This window comes from Haemorhous mexicanus, chromosome 3 (genome assembly GCF_027477595.1).
Source record: "Haemorhous mexicanus isolate bHaeMex1 chromosome 3, bHaeMex1.pri, whole genome shotgun sequence".
NCBI lineage: Eukaryota > Metazoa > Chordata > Aves > Passeriformes > Fringillidae > Haemorhous > Haemorhous mexicanus.
The window spans coordinates 84,671,395-84,692,508 of NC_082343.1; the positions used below are offsets into that span (position 1 = coordinate 84,671,395).

A 21,114-nucleotide genomic window follows, 5' to 3' on the forward strand; every position below is an offset into this window, starting at 1 on the left:
CTTTGTAGTATGATAGGATGGCTTGGTAACAGGCTTCCAAATAGTGGGATAAAATGTCAGCCTGCAGAAAAAACTTCGCCTGCAGTATTGTGTATATTCTGAGCACTTGTGTCGGGAAAAGTTGCACTAAATAAACTAGTGTAGGTAAGAACTAGTAGATCAAGGAAACTGAGAGGCTATTTTGTATTTGACTTCAAGCCTTTCAGTGTTTTTCAAGGCTGGGTGGTAGCTTCTAGGGAATTGGGTAGTCCAAGGATTAAAAAATAGACACCCCAAGTACTGTAAGGTGGTGTTGCAGCAGCGATTAAATAGTTATATACTTACTTAACAAAAAGCTGCTTGAAGAATCTTTGAAATAGGGCATTGTAGCTGCATTTCATGTAATTCTGAATGTCTAGTAGATTTGTTTAAATGAAAGATGCCTTTTATTTGATTTCACTCTTCCTAATAGCATATACAAAAACACATGACATTTAGTTAACATCACCCTATATCTGCTTTATTGTAAAATTAGTATTAGAACAATGGCAGTGTTTATGTTGGGGGAAAATGAGACCAACTGTGGTATTTATTGAGCTTCAGTAATTTAGGAGAAGGCAAGAGAGAAAAAAGCGGAGAATTGTCTTAATTTGCTTTATGTCAGTTGCTGTGATATGTAGCAGGTTTCACTGACCTAGGTGGCAGTGCCAGCCTGTGCAGCAGCTGTATCTTCCACTGTCTCAGCCGAAGTCTGTGTGCAGTATTATAGTCCAGACGCTAGATCTAGTTTGGAAAGAGTTTTTTTCTTTTCCTCCTGGATTCTTCTTTTACCCCAAAATCATTTATGAAGTGGCTGTGCCAGTGCATAAGCAGAGTAGGAGCAGGCAGCTAGTGCCAGCTGCTGAGATGAGGTACTGCTGCTTGAAGTATAAGTGCTGCTGCTGACTGAGAAAGGTGACATGGACATGGGTAGTTCTGAAGCTCAGTTTCTTTGGCTTTAATGCATTCTGTGGGTTTTTTGGTCTTTTTCCTATTAGGGAAGCCCTTTTCAAAAAAGCAAAAACTAAGGCAAAAAAGAAGCCAAGAAAACGGTCTGACAGCTCTGGAGGATATAATCTGTCAGATATTATTCAGAGTCCGGCCTCTACAGGTCAGTGGGAAAGAGATTCCTTTCAGGTATAAAAACAGAACATGAAGTGTAATATGCAATGCAATTTCTGTATTTCAAGAAGGAAATCTTAGATTATTTCTTTTCTAGTGAACACTATAGTTGAATTTAAATAGTGAATTCTTAAGATTAAGGGTTTTTTTGAAAGGGTGTTTGTCAGTGTACCCAAAGTTCAGCTAAAAGCATGTATTTTATCAAATAAAGATAGTGCACATTTTCTTATGTGGTTTTAGTAAGTGGAACATTTTTCTGTTAATGCCTTGTGGGTTTTTTTCTGAAACATAATAAATTATCCACTTTTTTTGAGAAGATGGTAGAAGAATTTAAAGGAAAAGTGTTGTTATTTGTGTATTGTGAGACAGAGGAAGAAAACTGGGAGTAATGTTATTCTGAAAAAATATTTAGCATAGCAAAAAAAATTGCTTATATTTACCACTGGCTAGTATTCTGGACTAGGTAAACTTCTGATTGCTTTATATTCATCATATGGTGTGAATAATTTTTGTGTTTATTTAAACATTGTTTAGTCTGGCTCTCATGATTTAATAGTTCTACTATCTTTTTGTATTTCTAGGCTCAGTAAAACTGGATAAAGCTAACTCAGTAGACTCACTTCCAGAGCTCTTAACATCTGACTCTGAAGGTAGTTACGCAGGAGTGGGTAGTCCCAGAGACTTGCAGTCCCCTGACTTCACAAAAGGATTTCATCCAGAGAGGACTGAGGTTGGATTTCTTCTTAGCAATTTTTTTGTTTGTGTTTATCTAGTCCATCAAAAGCAGAGTTTGTATTTTACAGTCTTTCTGTGAACCTGTTCTACTTACAATGGAATAGACAGCTTTGAAGAGTTATTGTTTATTTGATTAAGAAAATAAAATTTAGTTTTTGAAGTGTTTATTCAACAATTTTCTGCCTGATCTTTAGATGAAGGACAAAGTATGCTGTCCGGGAATGAAACCCTCTCACCCTAACAAGGAGATGAAGTCATACAAGGGAGCATCAGCATTGACGCAGTCTGTTCCTCAGTCCATTCCCAGTGCCAGACACAGCTCTGCAAGCTCTCCCAATTGGGTAGCAACCAGTTTCAGGTGCAGTAATACTTACAGTCACTGGTTTATGCTTGGTAGTGAAAGCTAACAATCTTCTATTCAGACTAAAAAAAGCTATCTGCTCTTCAAAATGATCATACCTTACTTGACACGTGAACTCAAGGTCTTGGTAATTTAATAAAAAGAGAACATTTTGTAATTATTCATTGAGTAAAGCAATGCTATATATATATTTTTTTTTTAATTTGCTTCCACTCTGTACTTCTGATTTCTGTTTTTATAACATCTACTTGGTTAATACTGTGTGAAATACTGGAGAGTTTTTGGTAGAATCATGCCATGCCTGAAGCCTTTAGAAACTCCACTGTACTTGGAGATTTTTTAGGCCTTTAGACTTAAACGGGCTGTAAAAATCAACACTACTGGTTTAACTGGTACAATAGTAAAAAATTGAGTGTTGTTTTTTATCTGTAAGGAGTGATGAAGGAAGTGCTGCTTATGTTTTATTCCAAAGCCTATCCCTGAATCGAGTTGTAATGCAGCTTACTTTGCAGATGCCTTTAAGGACACACATTTTAATTTATAGTTTTTTGTAAAGCTTGGGAATGTGTAGATTTAATTCATGCTTATTTCTGTTGAAGCTTAAAAATAGGTCATGTATGAAAAAGAGACTGATACCTGAAGTTTGAGAATGTTGCTGATGTCTGTGTAGTGCTCTGACTGCAAAAACTTTTGTTTATCATGTGAAATAATTTTAATCCTCCACTTAAAAGAGAGATCTAATCCAACATTCAGAGCTGCAAGCAGTGCCTGTCATAACTTAGCATGAGCATTTGAGTACTAAATAAGTATCCTTATTTAGCTATCTAATTTTTGTGAAGTAATCATAGTTTTAGGGTTCTAATTTTTAGGGTTCTAATTTTTTTAAAGTAATCATAGTTCACATCTTTTTGTTTTGTACTATAATGAGTCTTGAAAGTATTTTTATAGTATGCTCTTAAATATGTATATATTTATAAAAGTTTTGTCACAAACATTTTATTTGAGGTTTGCCATAATTGAGGAAACAGACATAAATTACAATCCTATGTATGATTTAGAGGATTTCAGTGAATGCTGGAACTGTGGAATGTAAGTGAAAATCAGTGCCTTGTAAGGTAACTTTTTATTTTTCATTTAGCCCTGCCAGCCCTCCTGCTATGGATCTGAGAACCATCATGGAAATTGAAGAAAGTATGCAGAAACGTGGAACCATGCCAAAGGCAAATTCAAGGTTGGTAAAAAACCAAAATCTATAAAAAAGTGTGATAGGCCTAAGTTGTTAGGAATTTACTTAGTGGTTTAGGCCATTCAGTTTAAAAAAAGCAGGAGAAAAGTTGTCCTATTTGGTTTTGAACAGCTTTGTTTACTTCATTATGTTGTTTTTCTTTGAGCATACAAAATGTATCCCTTTATTTTACTCTAGTCTTGTTTTGTCAACTACTGCAAAAGAGCAAGTGAGCTAGTATCTTAAATAAGTGGCCTGTCCTGCTGAGCCTTTCTATTTCAGACCAAAAAGAATTAATTCTTATCCCTAGGACTTTGGAAATTACTTGTGCACGAGTACTGGATTTGAGAAGTTCATTTCTTGTCTTGCATTCTCTGACCTCTCCCAGAAACCATGTCTTGATGTTAACAATTCTTTGGACAGAAACAAATGTGGTTCCTTCTTGTAGAAGCATCCCAAAAGACACAGGGAGATAAATGTGCTTTTTTACAAGGCAGTGTATTAAAGCTAGTGTTGTTTAAGTGGCAATATATGGAAGAGAAGAGGAGGTGACTCTCATGACCTTTGAGCTGTGGCTTTCTTATAAAGGAGAGTTAGGACAGTACTCATGGAACTGGGTAAAGGTTTGCTTGATAGTTAGGGTCAGAAACTGCAAACAAAACAGCCAAGACTGAAGAATACAAATAGCTTAGAAAAGAAAATTATTACAGATAGAACTGGCTCTATGCTGCTGTATACATTCTTTAATGTATGAATATTTTTGGTTTAAGGGAGCTGAGCTTAACAATCTCTAAAAAAATCACAAGATTAGAAAATAGTCTTCATCTGGTAGTAGTCCTCTTTTGGGGACTTGATTCCTACTCTACATGTTTTTTTAATAGACATCTATGAGAAGAATATTTCTATGATGTTTTCTTTCTGTCTCTCTTGATATTAATTGATCCTTTTTTTTTTTTTGCTTCCCAGCCATCTGAGCCCTTTCCCCCCCTTGCCTTTTGGCATTCTAAGGAAAGTATTTTTGTTTAGGAAAGAAGTTATTTCTCAGTTTAATTTGCAGGAATAAAGGTGAGTCATCTCAAAGAACATGGATCTTACAGCTTCTTTCTTTGCAATGTCCATTCACAGCAAAATGGTGTCTCATGGAATCAAGCTTTCTCAGAAGCAAAGGAAAATGATTGCCCTGGCAGCAAAAGATAATGGATCAGCTAGCAGCCCAGAGCCTACCACTCTAGTAACTGCACCACCTCCACCCACAAAAGTTGCAAAACTAGGGAATGTGTGGTATGTTATAAATCAAATATAATTTTTTTTTTTTGAGAATTTTTACATTGAATAGGCAAACTGAACTGTTTGTATCTACATTTGGAAGTAATCTAGAAATTCAAATGGGGTAGGGAAATGCAGTGGTTGGAGTTTAACAGTTCTTTGAAATTTTGCTCTGAGTCAGATTACTGCATCTCATCTGGTGCTTTCCTGTGTACGATGTTGTATTTGCAGGTGGTATTAAAGAAAATCACAGAAGAAGGAGAACTAGCTCTGAAACTTAGTTTGGAAGAGGTTATTGAAAACTATTATGAATGGTGTTTTTTCCCTGTCAAAACCAAAGGAAAATATTAGCCTTTCCTTGGGGGAAGGTCTGGAATGACTTTGGAATAGAGCAAAATTGACCCAAATTAGGAATAACATAGTTTTCTAGGTGTTTCAGAGCTGGAGGGAGCATTGGCTGCTTCTAAAAGTTTTTATGGTGGAAGGATGCATAGGGGTTTAAGATGACTTTGAATGCTGGTCACATACAATTTAAGGGTTTGAGTTATTATCATAGTATCAAATGTAAAAATAGTTTATCATCTGTTCAGTGAATTAGGTTTATAACAAATACAGTAAGGTGCTAGCCCAAGCTACGCTTTGTTCTTCACTATTACTGTTGGTATTGGTAAAAGCATAAGCAAAACATGTAGAAATTTCAAACTTTGTAAATTTACAATTAATATGTATTAATACGCAGGATTAATACGTATTTGCATGCTCTAAGTATGAAGTAAATGTTCATTTAAAGTTCATTTAAGTAAATGTGGCCATTTCTCCAGTTTTCCCCGTTCAAGACATTCTTGACTTTTATTGCAGATTACATTTGTACTGTTACCCTAGAAGAATTGTCAGTCCTCTCTCTCTGTAGCTTACTTCGTTGTACCTCAGTGGGTGCAAAGGTTTCAGCATACCCATCACAGTCACTCTTAAGTTTTCTTTCTTCTCAATTGATTTTCATCCATGTACACCTAATACTAAAATTTAGGGTCTCATTTACTCCCCCAATCCCTTAAATTGGTTCTGAAATAATATTGGGCAAAGCCCACAATTATATTTTTAAGAGGAAAGACAATGAGTTGGTTTGCATTTAAGGATTCAGACTCTTCCTGATCTCTGAACAATAATTAAAATCTTGACAAAAGGAGAAACAATGTTTGCATGATTCATCTGAAGTCTAGTGAGTGGATGAATTTGTGTCCTTAAAACTGCTCCTCTCAAATGCTTTGAAGAGCATGCTACCTGCTTTACGCAGGTGATTTGCAGGTCAAGCAGCAGGTTAATTATTTGCCTTAGCTAATGGAGGTGTCACAGGGCTGTTACAGCTCTGAGGCTTAAAATTTGCTAGGAGAAATTGATGGTTGAATCACATATTAATGAGCACAGTAAACACTGAGTCATTCTATACTTTATTATATTAAAAAAGTGGTGCTCTATCTATTATTTGCAATCTCACCACTAATGTTGTAATTATCCATAAAGACAATTCATAAAAAAATTCTAAGAAATAAAGACAATTTTTTTAATAGAAATAAAATCAAGTTGAAGGAGAATCTCCATCCTTTTATCAGGTGCAGTGACAAAGTATGAAGGAAATCCTGAGGCACCAGATGTCTTCTTTGACTCATCTTACTATTAAAGACTGAGTCATTCTCCATGGGCTGGAATGAATCCCCCATAATCCAAGGGGAATGATGTGGTACACTCTTAGACACACACAGGTCTGTGAGGCTGGATGGGGTCAACCCAAGGATACTGAGGGAGCTGGTGAAGGTGACCACTGAGCCACCTCAGATCATTTACCAGCAGCCCTGGTCAAATAGAGAGGGCCCTGGTATCTGGAGGTGAGCCAATATGATACCCATCTAAAGAAGGATTGGAAGGAGAGTGTAGGGAACTACAGGACTGTCTGCCTGACCTCAGCTCCAGGGAAGCTCATGGTACAGATCATCCTTAGTGCCTTAACATGTCATGTGCAGGACAACTGGATGGTCAGGTCTTGCTGGCATAGGTTTAAGAAAGGCAGGTCCTGCCTGAATAGTTTGACTTATTCATACTATTAATCTACTCTCTGATAGATAATTCTTTACCTAGTGAGTGTTATTTAAACTGCAAACTGCCTATGAATTCTTCCTTGCCTTAAAAAAACAAATAAAGACTGATTTTTCAATATCCCTCAATAAATGTCTCCAAAAAGTATATTGTGCTCTTAAGGTTCTGATTAAACAGTTTTTGGAAAGAGCTGGGCCTACTGTGTTACACAAACCATCTTAGGTGGAAAGGCTAGGGTATATTTCAGGAGGATGGAATCCAATCTAACACTCATGTGGTCACCGTGCGTGATTCCACACGTTCCTCCTGTGTTCCTCTGGCTGCCGATCTGGAAAATACCGGTAGCTCAAGAGTTCAAGCACAGAACCAGTGGGAGCTATATGAAATTTTAAAATTAGGCTTCGCTGCTGGAAGAAAGCATTTATTGAATAAACTTCAAGCTGCTTTAGGCAAGCGATCAATTATTCGATTGCCCCTGCTAGTTATTCAAAGTATTTTTGTGTGTAAGGTAGAATGGTTGTTACTCATCTACTCTAATATCATATTTGCAGAGTTAGTCTGTAAATTCACAGTGGACTATTAATCGACTGCATTTGGCAGTCGATTGAGCTTTCCACACTTGCAGTATAATCAAAGCCATAGAACTTGTGTTCCAGTGAAATCAGATATTCAGCTTGGATGTTGAATGTAGCAAAGCACACTTGCCAGAAGGGTGTGGGACCTTCTGGCTTTTTTCGGTTGACTGAAAGTCTGTTATACGCTATGCCCTACCTTTTTCACCAAGAGAAACCTCCAGTTTCGCAGTTTTTTGGGAAACTGAACCTTTCTTCCTTTGAAGAAAACTGAAAATTAGAAAGGAAAAATAAAATGCTGCTCTAGTAATACGTTGAAAAAATGTATAAAGTTAAGTGCGTGTTGACTTTATTAGTTCTCTGAACCTACTTTGATCAAGGAAGTGGGAGTGCTGCTAACTTGTTTTGGGCCTTTTTTAAGCTCAGGAGAGTCTATGGGTTTTCAAGACCAGAGGCATAAAGAAATTTGAAGTCTCTCTTGAGAATTAACAATTGTGTATCCTGATGTCTAGGTTGTCGGTTTGGCGGCTTATACTTAACATCAGCAGCTGTTTTGGAACTCCATGCTTTGATGGTTTGCAGTTACAGCTTAGGGAAACTTAGTCATATTCCAATTTTTTTAAAAAAAATTTAAATTAGTTTTTCTAATTTTGCAAATTAGATAAAAATGTCAGTGTATCATACAGGACAAGCTGAAATTTAGAGTTGTTACACATTAGGAAAATTTTGTAACACTTTTCAGACAAATCAATTTAAGCCACAAATAATTGTTTTGGATAGGTTCACAAACTGAATGACACAGTTGATTTTTGGGGGGATGTTGTTTGTGGGTTGGGTTTTTTTTTTTGCTCTCTGTTGCAAATGGATCTGATTGCAGTGCGGAATTTTCATGGAAATGGGTAAATCAAATCAAAGTAGGCTACTTAAAATGTTGCTAGCAAAAGCAACTTCTGTGACAGCAGATCCCATGGACCATATGCCTAGTCTGTATAAAAGGTTTGGGGGAGCTCTGGTCAAACACTTGTCTGAACTTCTGTGTGCCAGCTGGTGGTAGGAATAGAGGATGTGCAAAATGACTCTGAGCCCCTGTATCTGGAGGTTCCCATTCTCCTTTCTGTCTTCTGTGCTGCTTATCCAATATTTAAATAAAATAAAAAGATCCAAACTTGGCCAGGGTGGGCTAACATCAGACATCATACATAGATTTCCGATGCTTTTGTTGTAACATTTCAGATACAATGTTGCACTTTTAAAATTCCTTCATCTTTGTTACCCTAAATTGCATACCACCCAGATGTAGCTTTGAAGTCTTTGACTTGAGATGCTGCTCTTCTCATGGCAGTTGCACAAACAATTGGCATTGTATAAAAAGCTTGTTTTACTTCTGTAGTGTTTATGAAGAATTAATTCCAAAGCCTTGATAGGTAAGAGAAATACTCATGGTAACTGCCTTGAATTCTGTAAGTAAAAAGGTTTTGGGCTTGGAAAGTGTTCATGATACCTAAGATGCTAAATTGCTATATTTTCTTACTGGTTTATTTTTGAAAGATAATATGCAGGCTCTAATTCAGTAACTTGTGCTTGGACAAGTAAAAGAAAACTGAAGATATCAGTTTTCTTGAAGTTCACTCTGGATTGAGGGATTTATAGAGCCTCAAGCAGGTATGAATAAATCATTCAGTATCTTGGGAAGAAAAGATCAGCTATACTTGACTTTCATGGTGGTAAACTGCCTGTGTTAGACCAACAGTTCCTAGAGCATTGTGATTTATTAAAATACTTTTCAAGGACTAGCACTGTTAGAAAAGGTGCAGCTTGTCTAAGACAAGCTATCTATGAAAAAAAAGATTACTTTATAAAAAGATGAGGTGGTGGGAATAGGTGAAGGGCTGGGGTTTGATTTCCCCCCCCCCCCCGCCAATGACATTTCAAAACTACTGGCTTCTTCTGTTCTCATAGATATTTATTTCCTGTTCTTTATCTATATGACCCAAAATGACTTATTGTAACAGATGAGGTCTAGCAGGATAATGGTGGTATACAAAACCTAAGTAACAATATATTTTTAGTAACAAATTTTTATTTGTCTATTTAAGTAGAAATGCCTCTTTCCTATCTGAATTATGGAATAATATGAGATCTTGGAAAGCGCAAGTATCAACTGCATTGGTTTTGTTTCCTTTTTGTTTTTGAAAAGGTCATCTTCATTACATTCTGCTTTGCCAAAGTCATTCCGTGATCTTGTGATGGAAGAAGAAAAAAGTATGAGTGTGAATAATTCACCTGGTACTGGTATTAAAAGATGTGGACATAGAGGATCTGAGGATTCATCTGTCCAAAACTCCATAAGGTAAGAATGCATTTTTTTCTGATTGGTCAACCATTGTACAAGAAGCACAATGATCTGTTAAATTCTGCTGAAATAAGAATAAAATTGTCATTTAAAAAGAGCATTCTTCTGACGATTTTGTTAATAAGATTTTATGAATACTCTTAAGAATAGAAAGCTTAAAGACTTAAGCAATTTAATGCCACGGCTAATGCATTGTTTCAGGTTCAAAGTGTTTGTATCCATATAGATGGATATGTGTGTGTGTAAGTGTGTGTATATATATATATATATAAAACTTCAGGCTCCAAACAAAATATGTCTGTATGTGTTTGTTTGCATATGCATGTATGTATCAAATGATAAACCAGTATTTTCTAACCTCTGCAGTAATTAGATATTCATGAGCATTCAGATGTGGCATTCATGAAACATTTTGCTAAGAAGTATTTCTGTGTAACCACTGAGTGGATAAAACTACTTTATTCAAACACGGTTCTGGCATTTCCTAAGCTGAGTTTTCTTATAAAATGGCTTAATTGTTTAAGTACAGTTTTTCATGGATTAATCAGACTTACAGAAACATTTGATGCACTGGTTATTCTGTGTATTATAATTACTGTTGGGCTGCAGTTCTAAGGACAAAAATAAGACACATGTGAATAATATCTCTAGTTATCAGACAATATTGCTCTTTGGTCAAAATTTTTTAGCCATGTATCCTCTTGCTACTTCCAGTAGAATCGCTGTTCTGGATTAAAATAACTGCTTAAGCTGAGGAAAGAGACTCAGCCTTATTCTTGAAGGTGTGTATGACTGAACTGCCCACCCACCTTCATCTCTTCCCCTTATCATCAGTTACTTTAAATGCTATACATTTCAAATATATTTACAAAACAGAGAGCCTGGAAATCTTACAGACTCTACCACCTACTATTGGGAAGCACTGTAGACCAGCTGACCCACAGTGGCAGGGAACCCAAATGTGACAGCACAGCTGGCTGGCTGGTGGCTTCCTTGGCAAAGGCACAGCCCCAGTGTGCCTGAGGGAGGTGAGCAGGGAAGGCTCTGTGGCAGAAACCAGGATGTGCCACAGGCACTGAGCACAGACACATGCATTGGGTTCGGGCAAGGTTGACGTCAAACCTGCAGATCAAGTCAGGGTCAGGAACAGCAAAGCTGGGCTTGGCCATAGCTGCAGCATAGCTCAAGAAAGGCCTGAGGGACTGAACTTAAATGAAGCTCTTGAGTAAAGAGGGGGGGCTTCTGTAATTCTTCACACAACTCTTCTTAGAGCACAACTTCAGAGCAATCTTACTCAAGTTTACACAGCTGTACTGAGGGAGAAGTTTGCAGAGCTGTTGGTGCACAAGGAGCTATGTAATTTCTAACCCCAGCCCCTTATCTGGCTGGTTTTTATGAACTCCATTGTCCTCCAATAACTGACTCCTCTGTGAGGAAAAGAAAGTTCTGCTGGGCCTTGCTTTTGGTTGTTCAGCTTGTATAAAAACTGGTGTTTCCCTAAGACAGAAGTAGTACATGTTTTGCTGCTATATAAAGAATAAAATTAGGATAGAAATGTAGGAACATTGTGTGTGGGATAGTGTCTGAGGAGAGAGGTAGGAGGCATTTGGAGTGTGTGTGATGGAGAGGCATTCCTCAGGAACAGAGTGATAAAGCTGAAGTTACTGTGGTGAGTGACAGTGTGGGGACATGAAACTCAAATCTGCAGAACAGGTATTTGTTCATTTTGTTGCTAGAACAATAATAAAACTTTCCATCATATGGGAGGTGCCAGGGGCTGGTAATAAGAGAATTTGCACTGGATGCTATTATTAGCTTTGCCACAACAGCTCTGTAATCTTCATAAAGTAATTCCTTTTCCTTTTGCGTTGCCCTGTCTTGTCTATGCAGTCTGGCCAGTGCGCACGCTCTCAAAGTAGACTATTTGAGCTGAATCCAGGCCTAATACATTAAATGCCTGAAGATGATACATTAAGCTAGTAGAAGGCTAGTAGATAGCTAAATTGACTATCATCACTTTGAAAAGAAGGCCCCTCCAAAGTTACTTCAGGTTGTTTTTGCATTGTGTCTGAAGATGTGCTTTTTTTTCTAGTAGGTGTAAAGAGCCTAGGTGACTAGTTCTTCCATCTGAAACTTAGGAGTGGAGTTTCTAGTTTGAGATAATTTTATTTTTTTTGACTGTACAGTTTTGTCACAGTAGGCTCTGATTTTTTACCTGAGGCATTTAAGGGATATTTATGTGAAGAACAATTATCCACACCCTTACCCAATCCTTTTTAAGGGGAGGAAATAACACAAGCATAGAGATAAGCAGTCCTCATCTGTTGGTGGCAGACTTGGTGATGGGACACTGAAGATACTTGCATGACTTTTTATGTTCCTGCTTTGTCTTTCTCCTTTGGATAAACTGTGCACTAATTAAACCAACAGTTTCTTATATATCTGGATGGGGGTATTTTGGATGGTGACATAATGTACTGTCACTTTCCAGGTTTTGCAGGACAGGTTTGTTTTTCTTAGGTAAACCATGTCATGAATTTAATCCAGAGGCAATTCATTCCAAGAACTGGGGCATGTGGAGGTGGCTGTGTTGTTTCCAGGGGCACCTCAGCCCTGGAAGTTATGCTGTGCATGTGTAGCTCATAGTCCAAGCTAAAAGCATAGGCCTGACATGACTTAACTTAGTTGTGGCAGCCTGAGTTGTCTTCACAGTGCTACTCCAGGGAGCAGTGAAGCGTCCTAGTGGAAACAAGTATTTGCGGCTTCGTGTGGGAATGGCCTAGTTCTGTCATGGCTAATAATGAGCTAATATGTAGCTCATGACTCAAATGGTATAGCAAAACCCAGGAGGATTCTACAGGAGACCAGGCTTTGTGGGTTTTTTTTAGAGAACAGTTATTAAATCAGGGAGGCACCAAACCTGACCTGGTGTCTCATGAACAAATACTCAAGAAACACTAGGGAGCTGAGGGCTGGGACATTTTGGTGGCTGCACAAGAGTCATGGCAAGTTCAGCCAACTGAGTTAATCAGGTTGGTTCAGTACTGATGATACTTGGCTGGTTTATTTCCATGCAGAACCATTTATGTGTCTGCATCAGTCTTAATTTCTAAGACTTCCAGATTTCCAAGTTCTATATTTTTGTGGCTCTTTTTCCATTTTTCTGTATATGCTAGCTTCACATTTCCTGTGTATTCCATTTCTAGTCATTTTGATGCCAGCTGAGAAATTAATTTAGAATGTCGAAATATCTGCAGTTGATTTAATATCTGGACTGAGTATCTTGTTAGCAAGAAACACAGATGTATGCATGTACAAACCCCTTCAAAATACCTGAACTTTTTCCTACATTTAAAGCCCCGTTGGCTTTAAATGAGAGAGATGATACAGGTATTTACTGACCTTTTAATTGATCGCTAGAGTATGTTGTGATGCTGGAACTATTAATTCCAGTTTTGGGAAATTCCTGTTTGAGGTGTTTTTTTTTTTTTTTTTTTTTGGTTATCATTTGGGATTTTTGGCTTGTTTGTATAAAAGTCATCAGGTTTGTTAAGTGTAACAATCCAGTTGGGTTCATTTATAGCAGTGCTGTGAGTTCTTTGGATTGGGAATGGAAAGAGGAGTGTAGCTGTCAAATCAGGTACTGTCAAATGTGCTGGAAGGTGAGTATTATTAAAGCAGGTGTAAAAAGAGATTAAATTGAGAGTTCATGTCAGTATAAGAGCGCAGAAGGCTGTCTTCATCTCCTCTTTGTCTTCCTTTTCTTTGGTTCTTTTCTGCTTTTCAATGTTGTTATCTTTAAGTTCAGTAAAAGCCTTGAACACTTGCAGGGATGGGGCATCCACAGCTTCCCTGGGGGACCTGTTCCAGTGCCTCACCATCTTCACAGTGAAGAAGTTCCTCCTAATATCTAAACTAGACCCGCACTCTTTCAGTTTGAAGGGCTGTCCTGACATTACATGTGCTTGTAAAAAGTCCCTCTCCATCTTTCTTGCAAGGTCCCTTCATTAGAAGGCAACCATCTGAAGCCTTCTCTTTTCCAGATTGAACAAACCCAATTCTCTCAGCTTTTCCTTGGATGGAGAGATTCTCCATACCTCTAATCATCTTGGTGTCCTCCTCTGGACTTGCAGCAAGGTCCATGTGGTTTTTGTGCTGAGGACCTCAGAGCTGGATGCGGCTAAAAAAATAGTGCCCTGCTTTGAAATCACAGAATAATTTTGGTTCTATAGTTTTGCCTCCTACTCAAAGTAAGTGAAACTAGATCGTGTTTCTCATTACCTGGTCTGGTTGAGTTGTGACTGCTTCCAAGTGTGAAGATACCCCAGACTTTTTGGGCAACATGTTTCAGTGGATAATCATCTCTGTGTGGTATTTTTATTTTGCCTTTTATCTATCTGGGATTTACTGTTGTGTATGTTGCCTCTAGTCTGTCATTGTGCACCTCTAAGAAGATACTTCCTTATCTTTTCTCTGTCCTGCGGTTAAGTAGTTGAAGGCAGCAAAGAGATCTCCCCTTTGCTGCCTCCCTTTAGGATTAACAAATCACATTCTTCCAAATCCTGGACTTGTTCCAACGTGACACCATCCTTCTTGTGTTGTGGAGCCCAAAATTGAGGATGATACTCTGTATGTAGATGAAGAAATGCAACATAAAGGGGAGGAATCACTTCCTCTGCCTGCCTTGCTACAGTATTGCTAGCACAGCCCAACACACCGTTGTTGGCTGTCTCTGCTGCAGAGGCACTGGCTGGTAACATCTTCCACTTATCAGCCAGGACTCTGCAGGTTCTGCTTTCTCTCTGCTGCTTTCTAGCCAGTCAGTCCTGGCCTGTACTGCCTCGTGGGGTTGTTCTCTTCCAAATACAGGACCTTGCACTTGTCTTTGAAATTCATTGGTTCTCAGTTGCCCATTTTTCCAGCCTCTTGAGGGCTTCTGAAAGGCAGCCTGACGTCCAGAATACCCATCCACCATCCCCAACCTCTCCACAGCCAGCTGTGGCCTGCTGAGGGTCTGTTCTGTTCTTTTCTACCAAAGATGCTTAACAGGATTGATTCCAGTATCAGTCCCGGAGGACACCCACTAGTACTGGGTTTCCAGTTGGACTTTGTACAGCTTATCCATTTCCAGACCATTTTCCACCCATCTCGTAGTCCATTTACTCAGTTCATATTTTTCAGACTGAGTACAAGGATGCATGACCTGGCAATGTGCATTGTTTGTTTTGTGGGAGAAAATATGTTTTGTGATAAAAAGCTCAACATGATTAATTTAAATCCGTTTTTGATGATGGATGTTAGATTTCAGATTTTTTGAGATCTTGCCCTTACTACTTAGTGGTGAGAATCATGTTTTTTGTTGTCCTTGGAATTGTGTTCTGGGGAAAATATTTCAGCCGGAGAACTTGGTAGTTACTGGAATTCTCTTAACTTTCTATAGATTTTTTTTCTGTTTTATCCAAGAGCTTGTGGTCACTTACAAAGGATTACCAAAGCATTAAAGAAAATTGAGAGTGATTTATTGAAACAGCAACACCCTTAGAATTGTTTGCAGTGCCATAGAATAATTAAAAAAATGTTTGCCAGCATGTCACATTATGCTGTAACACTTTTTTAAGGTTCTGGAAATTGCAAAACTGTCCTGTCAAAGATGGGTATTAAATCATGAGAATAGGGCCTCTCTTCCTACTGGCGTAGGATTTTTCTGACAAATATACTTGTCTCTTAATGAATACAGTGTAACAAATGTGAACTTCTTTTTGTTGAGAGGTTAACATTTTGCAACTAAATAAAATATCTTCCTGTCTAGAACTATATAATATTTCAAGATTTTTTTTTATTCTGTTAATTTTAGTTTTATGCTGTTCTTGGGAATGTGAGAGCTGGTTACAGGATATGTACTGAAAGTCTTTAATTTCTGGGTTTACACTCAAAGAATGTACTCTAGTGAGCTTGTAGCCCTGACTCTTTTGCATGAAACACTTTGAATGCAGGACAGTTAAATTTTTTATCTTGAATCTTTATCTTTTTAACTTGAATTTTTTGTTCTTTCATATTAATTGCGAATTTTTATAGGTAGTGCTGTTAGTGCATAACTCAGTTGCTAATTTACATGTAAAAAAGCGAAAGAGCCTTTTTTTTTTTAATAATCAGAAATCAAACTCCTTTTTTCAAATCCTCAAGTGTTAGGAAATGCCTGAATTAATGCCCAAGATGAAATTCCGTTATGGTCTGGTAGTTAGAAATGAGAATCAGTGTCTTTTTCAGTCTCAGTATCACAGTTAAAAACAAATTCCACATTATATCTTAATACCTTTCCTCTGCAAAAATCCTACACATTTGTTGTAATTTCCTACTGCAGTTTTGTATTTCACAATATGATGTAGGAGAATGCTCGGCCAATGACTTTTTCTTTCCTTTCCTACCTCTCTGCAGGTCCAACACTAGAAGTAACCCAGGTCTGGAAGACCATATCCTGGAATCTCCACAGCTGGAGAGTCATAAGTAAGTTTGGTAGTGGTGTAGGTTCTGGAACTTTTTTACTCTGTGTTGTGCTGACCTTGATGTTGCCTCATAATGTTGTTTGGTTTTTTTGTTTTTTTTTTTTTTTTGCAGTCCTTGGTCAACAGCATCACCAGCCAGCTCTCCTGTGATAGCACCTGTCATGTTCTCAGCTATTGTAGAGGAAGAGCTCCAGCAGGAAGCTGCTCTTATTAGGAGCAGAGAAAAACCTTTGGCATTGATCCAGGTAAAGTGCTAAGTTACTGCTGCTCTAAAGGAGGAGTTTCCAATGACTCTCAGAGATCAGTTATTAGTATTAACTATGTATTAGTACATGTCATTTACATAATGATAGTAAATACAATTTAATAATAACTTCACACTGCTATTTCATAAGGTCTATTAAAGTCAAAATGGCTGAGTTTGTGATAAATGTATTTGCAGCTTCAGAGAATGGTTGAGTTTGGAAGGAACCCCTGGAAATTGTCTAATCCAAACCTCTCCTCAGAGCAGGTTTAGAGCAGATTTCTCAAAGCCAGGCAGCCTTTGATTATCTGCAAGGATGAAGACTAATGGCTTCTCTAGAAAACCTGTTTCAGGGACCACCCTCACATGGAAAAAGATTTTTAAAGACAATTTTCTGTTTTCAATCTGTGCCCATTGACTCTTCTCCTGTCTTAGGGTCCCACTTAGAAGAGCATGAGTTAGTTGTCTTTATTCTCTCCTAGCAGGTATTTATACACTTTGATAAGATCACCCTAAGCTTCCTTTTATCCATGTTAAACAAATGAAATGTGCTTGGCATCTCCTCAGTGTCAGATGTGCTGGGCTCTTAATCATGTTTATGCCATGTCACTGGACTGTTCATTATATCCCATGTTTCTCTTGTACAGGGAGGTCAAGAAGTGGACCCAGCATTTCAAGTGTGTCTTACCAGTGCTGGGTATAGGGAAAGTATCATCTGTCTCATTTTTTGGCAGTGCTGTCCCTCACAGAGCACAGGAGGCCCTTCTTTGCCGTATGAGTTCACTGATGGCTGAAAGGCTGAAAAGTCCAGGAGGACCCCCAGCTCCTTTTATGCTAGGCTGCTTTCCAACTTGTCAGCTCCCAGTGTGTATTGCTGTCTGGGGTCTTTCTTCCTAGGAGTTGGACTTTGGGTTTCCCTTTCTTGAACTTTGAGATTCCTTGTAGCCCATTTTTCCAGCATTGTCTGGGTCTCTCTGAGTGGCAGTACAGCTGTCTGGTATATCAGCCACTCCTTCCAGTTCTCTACTGCTTTTAACCTTGTTGAGGGTGCACTGTGTCTCTTCTGTGGGTAATGAAGATGTTAAACAGTGCTGGCCCTAGTCTCAGTGTCGGTGCTAGTGACTGATCTCTAGGTGGACTTTGTGCCACTGGTCACAGCCCTTTGAGATCACCAGTTCTGCCAGTTTTCAGTCTGTCTCACATTGCATTTATGAGATCTCTTCTTAAGCTTGTCCACTTAAACTCTTGTCCACCTAAACTCTTAATACTTAAGATTAAGCTGTACCATTTTTGCAGGAATCACCTAGTGGTCACTCAGATCCTCTTGCCTTTCTTGAAAGTAGGAATGACATTTGATTCCTTCTAGTCCTCAGGAATCAACCCTTATTGCAACAATTTTTCAAAGGTTTTTTTAATAGTGGTCTTGCAGTCATTTTGGCTTGCTCTGATCTCCAGGGCCTGGCATTACTAGAGACGTGATCTGTACACTTAAGACCAAGATAAAGGTCCCCAGCCTTTTCCATGTTTTTTTCATTAGTAGTAGATCTATGTTGCCTTTTTTTTTCCTGCTGTAGAAGCCTGTTTTGCTGCCCTTCATGTTCCTTGCCAGCTTACACCACAGATGGCCTTTGACTTTCCTAATTTTTGTCCTGTATGGTCACACAATGTCTCTGTTTCTTTCTGTGTGATTTTTTTCTGCTACCACATCTTGTATGCTTCCTTTTTTGTTTGGGTTTTGTCAGGAGCTCTTCTTTTCAGCTGTGCAGTCCTCCTGCCATTCTTATTGGGCTAGGAAGCTCATTGCCATGGCCTGTTCTTGAGCTTGGCAGAGGTGATCTTTAAAGTCAACCAGCAGTCCTGGACCTTTCTTCTTTCTGGGGCCAAATCCCAGGAATTTTTTATGCAGATGCCTTCATAATCTTCTCTTCTGAAGTCCCAAGTTGTTTGCTATTTCTCTTGTTCCCAGCTTCCAGGATCCTGAACTCCAGCATCTCATTGTCATTGCAGCCATGGTTGCCCTCAACCTTCACATCCCTGACCAGTCTTTTTTTTTTTTTTTTTTGAGTATGAGATCCATCAGAATGTCTCTCTTGATCACCTCCTTCATCACCTGTGTTGAATTTTTCACTAATGTGGAGGTGTCTTAGAGTAACTCTCTGTCTTAGAGTGTCTTAGGCAACTCTCTTGCCTTTCCAATATCAAGGTACCTCAAGTTTCCTACGAGGAGCAGGACGTGAAAACATGAGGTTTCTTCAAGCTGTCTGAAGAATGTATCATCTACCACTCCCTCCTGATTAGGAGGTCTGGTGCATTCAGGACCAGTAAAGCCAGTTCATAACCATGCCTATGGTGTAAATGTAGACCTGACACTGACATACATGCTTTTTTTTCCTTCCAGATTGAGGAGTGTGCTATTCAAGACTTACTAGTCCACTATGAAGCTTTTGACAACCCTGAAGAATTTGTGACTGTTGAAAGGGCTCCACAGGGACCTATAGCAGCACCTATGTGGAACAAGCACTAATTTGTACTTTTCACAGTCCTCCCTTACACAGTTCTCACGGCTGTATGTGCACTTTTGAAATTGTAATTCTTCTTACAAGTAATACAGGACTGGAAGAATAAGAATCATGTAATTTTTAACATCATCAGCATTAAAACACTGCCCATAATCACTAGGTATTTGTTAGAGAGAATGAAATAATGTGTTCACTGTGTCCTTTACCCACAGTATCTATTGTATGTATGTTTTGACAGCATTTCTTTAATGACACCTACAATTAGTAATGGTCCATGAGGCTGTAGATTGGGAATGTATTTGCTAATCTTAAATTGTAAGGGTTTTTTGTTAAATTAACAGGTGAAAAGCGAGTGTTTATTTTGTGATTTAACGTGGAATTGAATGTGCAGAATTAAACACCTTTAAAGTTTGGAGGTGTGTCCTTCAGACCTTTCTTGCAAATTGGGAATATTGGGAAAAAGTTTGTGCTTGAACTTCATGTAATAGTATAGTTTGACAGTGCAGTTTTTCTAAAGTTACGTGTTCATATCCTGGTTCTCTGGTTGCTGTGGCCAGCACGTGTCCCTTTTGTGCCCCAGGCTGTGCCCGGCCATTGCCTGTGCTGGGCTCCTGCATGTTTGTCACTGCTGTGAGTGAGCCCTGCCTTGGAGCAGCCAGCTCTGTCTTGAAGTAAAGCACACAGCTCAAGAGGGTGTGGTGCCACTTAATTAGCCCATCTATAGTCTTACTCTGGTAAATATGGTATGGTTTTAGAGCCACTGTGTTCGGGGATAGATTCACTTGAAGTGCTGAGGAAATAAAAGATCAGTGTATACGTTTTTGAAGCTGTATGGGCGAGTGCTTGACTGGGAAATTTGCAAATACCTGAGCTGCAAAGATTATCATAGATGGCTTTCAGTATTGTGTTCCAAAGTTCTCTGTGCCTGTTTGAAACAAATTTATAGATATAAAAAAAAAAGAAAAAAAAGGTAGCCTTATTTGCAATATTTTGTCTCGTTTGTCTTGTTTGTATAGATGTGTTTGAACTTGTGCTTCCTCAGTAATGTCAGTACTCATGAACTCTGGAAAACTGGAATGGAGAGATCTACAGAAAATGAATGTAAAAAATTGATCACTGTGTGATAAAAGAATCTTGAAAAAAGTGATGTAGATATGTCTTAATGATTTCAGGTCAAGCTACACCAAAAAAATCCCTCACAAAAATTGTAAAAAAAACCACAATAAAACATAAAATCTTGATTTATACAAAGTTAGTGTACTTTTATGTGCTGTCTATATATAATCACTTATTTAGTTAACTAGAGTAATTGCTAAGTATTTTTTTGTGTCTGAAGCAAGAACTGCAGACATTTTGAAGCTGCACAGGCCAGGAAAGATGTAGGTTTTAATTCTGTTTCGAATTCTACTGGTAATTCATTCACTTAACTGATGGTAATACTTGCATTAAGGGCTTTACTTGATGCACTAAAGGGCCTTAGGGCCTTCTGAATCTATCCTCTAATTTAAAAGAAAGCTTATGTAATATGAGAAATATCTATAGAAGTAGCAGGCCTTTCCAGGTGGGAACTAATTTATTATCAATAATAAAATTATTGTAAATTTGCTAGTTTGCTTTTTTTTTTCCAAAATATGCCATTGAAAATCTCCTTCTCCTGAAATTTTAAGAGCATTGATGTTTCCACCATGCCAAAGAGCTTGACTGCTTTCAAGTTCTGGTTTTATTGTCACAGTTTGTTTAGGCATCATCACTGATTATATGTAATATTCATAAACAAAAGTGAGGAATGATCAGTGTACCACTCTTCTGGAGTTGAGAACACTAAACTGCTGTGATTGAACAGCTTTGTTAAGGCTAAAATGTGTCACAGAATACTCTCATTTTCTAGTTCAGATGCCAAACTTTGTGGCCTTTTTTCATTATGCCAAACACAAATTCAGCTCTAATCACATTTTGTCATTTCTGGGCTTGTTAACTCCTTTAACTTGCACCAAAACAAGGTTGAATTCCCAGGTTCTACTGAACATAATGCAGCACATCAGACTTTGCAGTAAAAAAGAATATTTCACACATAGATTTATAAGTTAAAGGAGATGTATTGCAGC

The 21,114-nt window shown here is 38.2% G+C and overlaps 1 protein-coding gene across 2 annotated transcripts in view; it reads left to right on the forward strand.

The window, feature by feature from the left end:
* The window catches only part of IBTK (inhibitor of Bruton tyrosine kinase), a 54,501-nt gene extending 34,241 nt beyond the window's left edge, over positions 1 to 20,260 (forward strand). The window contains exons 21-29 of one of the 2 annotated variants that reach the window (XM_059842549.1): positions 1,017 to 1,129; positions 1,722 to 1,870; positions 2,070 to 2,233; positions 3,375 to 3,467; positions 4,587 to 4,742; positions 9,588 to 9,740; positions 16,179 to 16,247; positions 16,359 to 16,491; positions 18,889 to 20,260. In XM_059842549.1, coding sequence (XP_059698532.1) covers positions 1,017 to 1,129; positions 1,722 to 1,870; positions 2,070 to 2,233; positions 3,375 to 3,467; positions 4,587 to 4,742; positions 9,588 to 9,740; positions 16,179 to 16,247; positions 16,359 to 16,491; positions 18,889 to 19,014 — 1,156 coding nt within the window. In that variant the 3' untranslated portion in view covers positions 19,015 to 20,260. Of the gene's footprint in view, positions 1 to 1,016; positions 1,130 to 1,721; positions 1,871 to 2,069; positions 2,234 to 3,374; positions 3,468 to 4,427; positions 4,540 to 4,586; positions 4,743 to 9,587; positions 9,741 to 16,178; positions 16,248 to 16,358; positions 16,492 to 18,888 lie in introns of those variants that run through there. The other variant, XM_059842550.1, reaches the window with a different exon arrangement.
* The last annotated feature ends 854 nt before the right edge of the window (positions 20,261 to 21,114 follow it).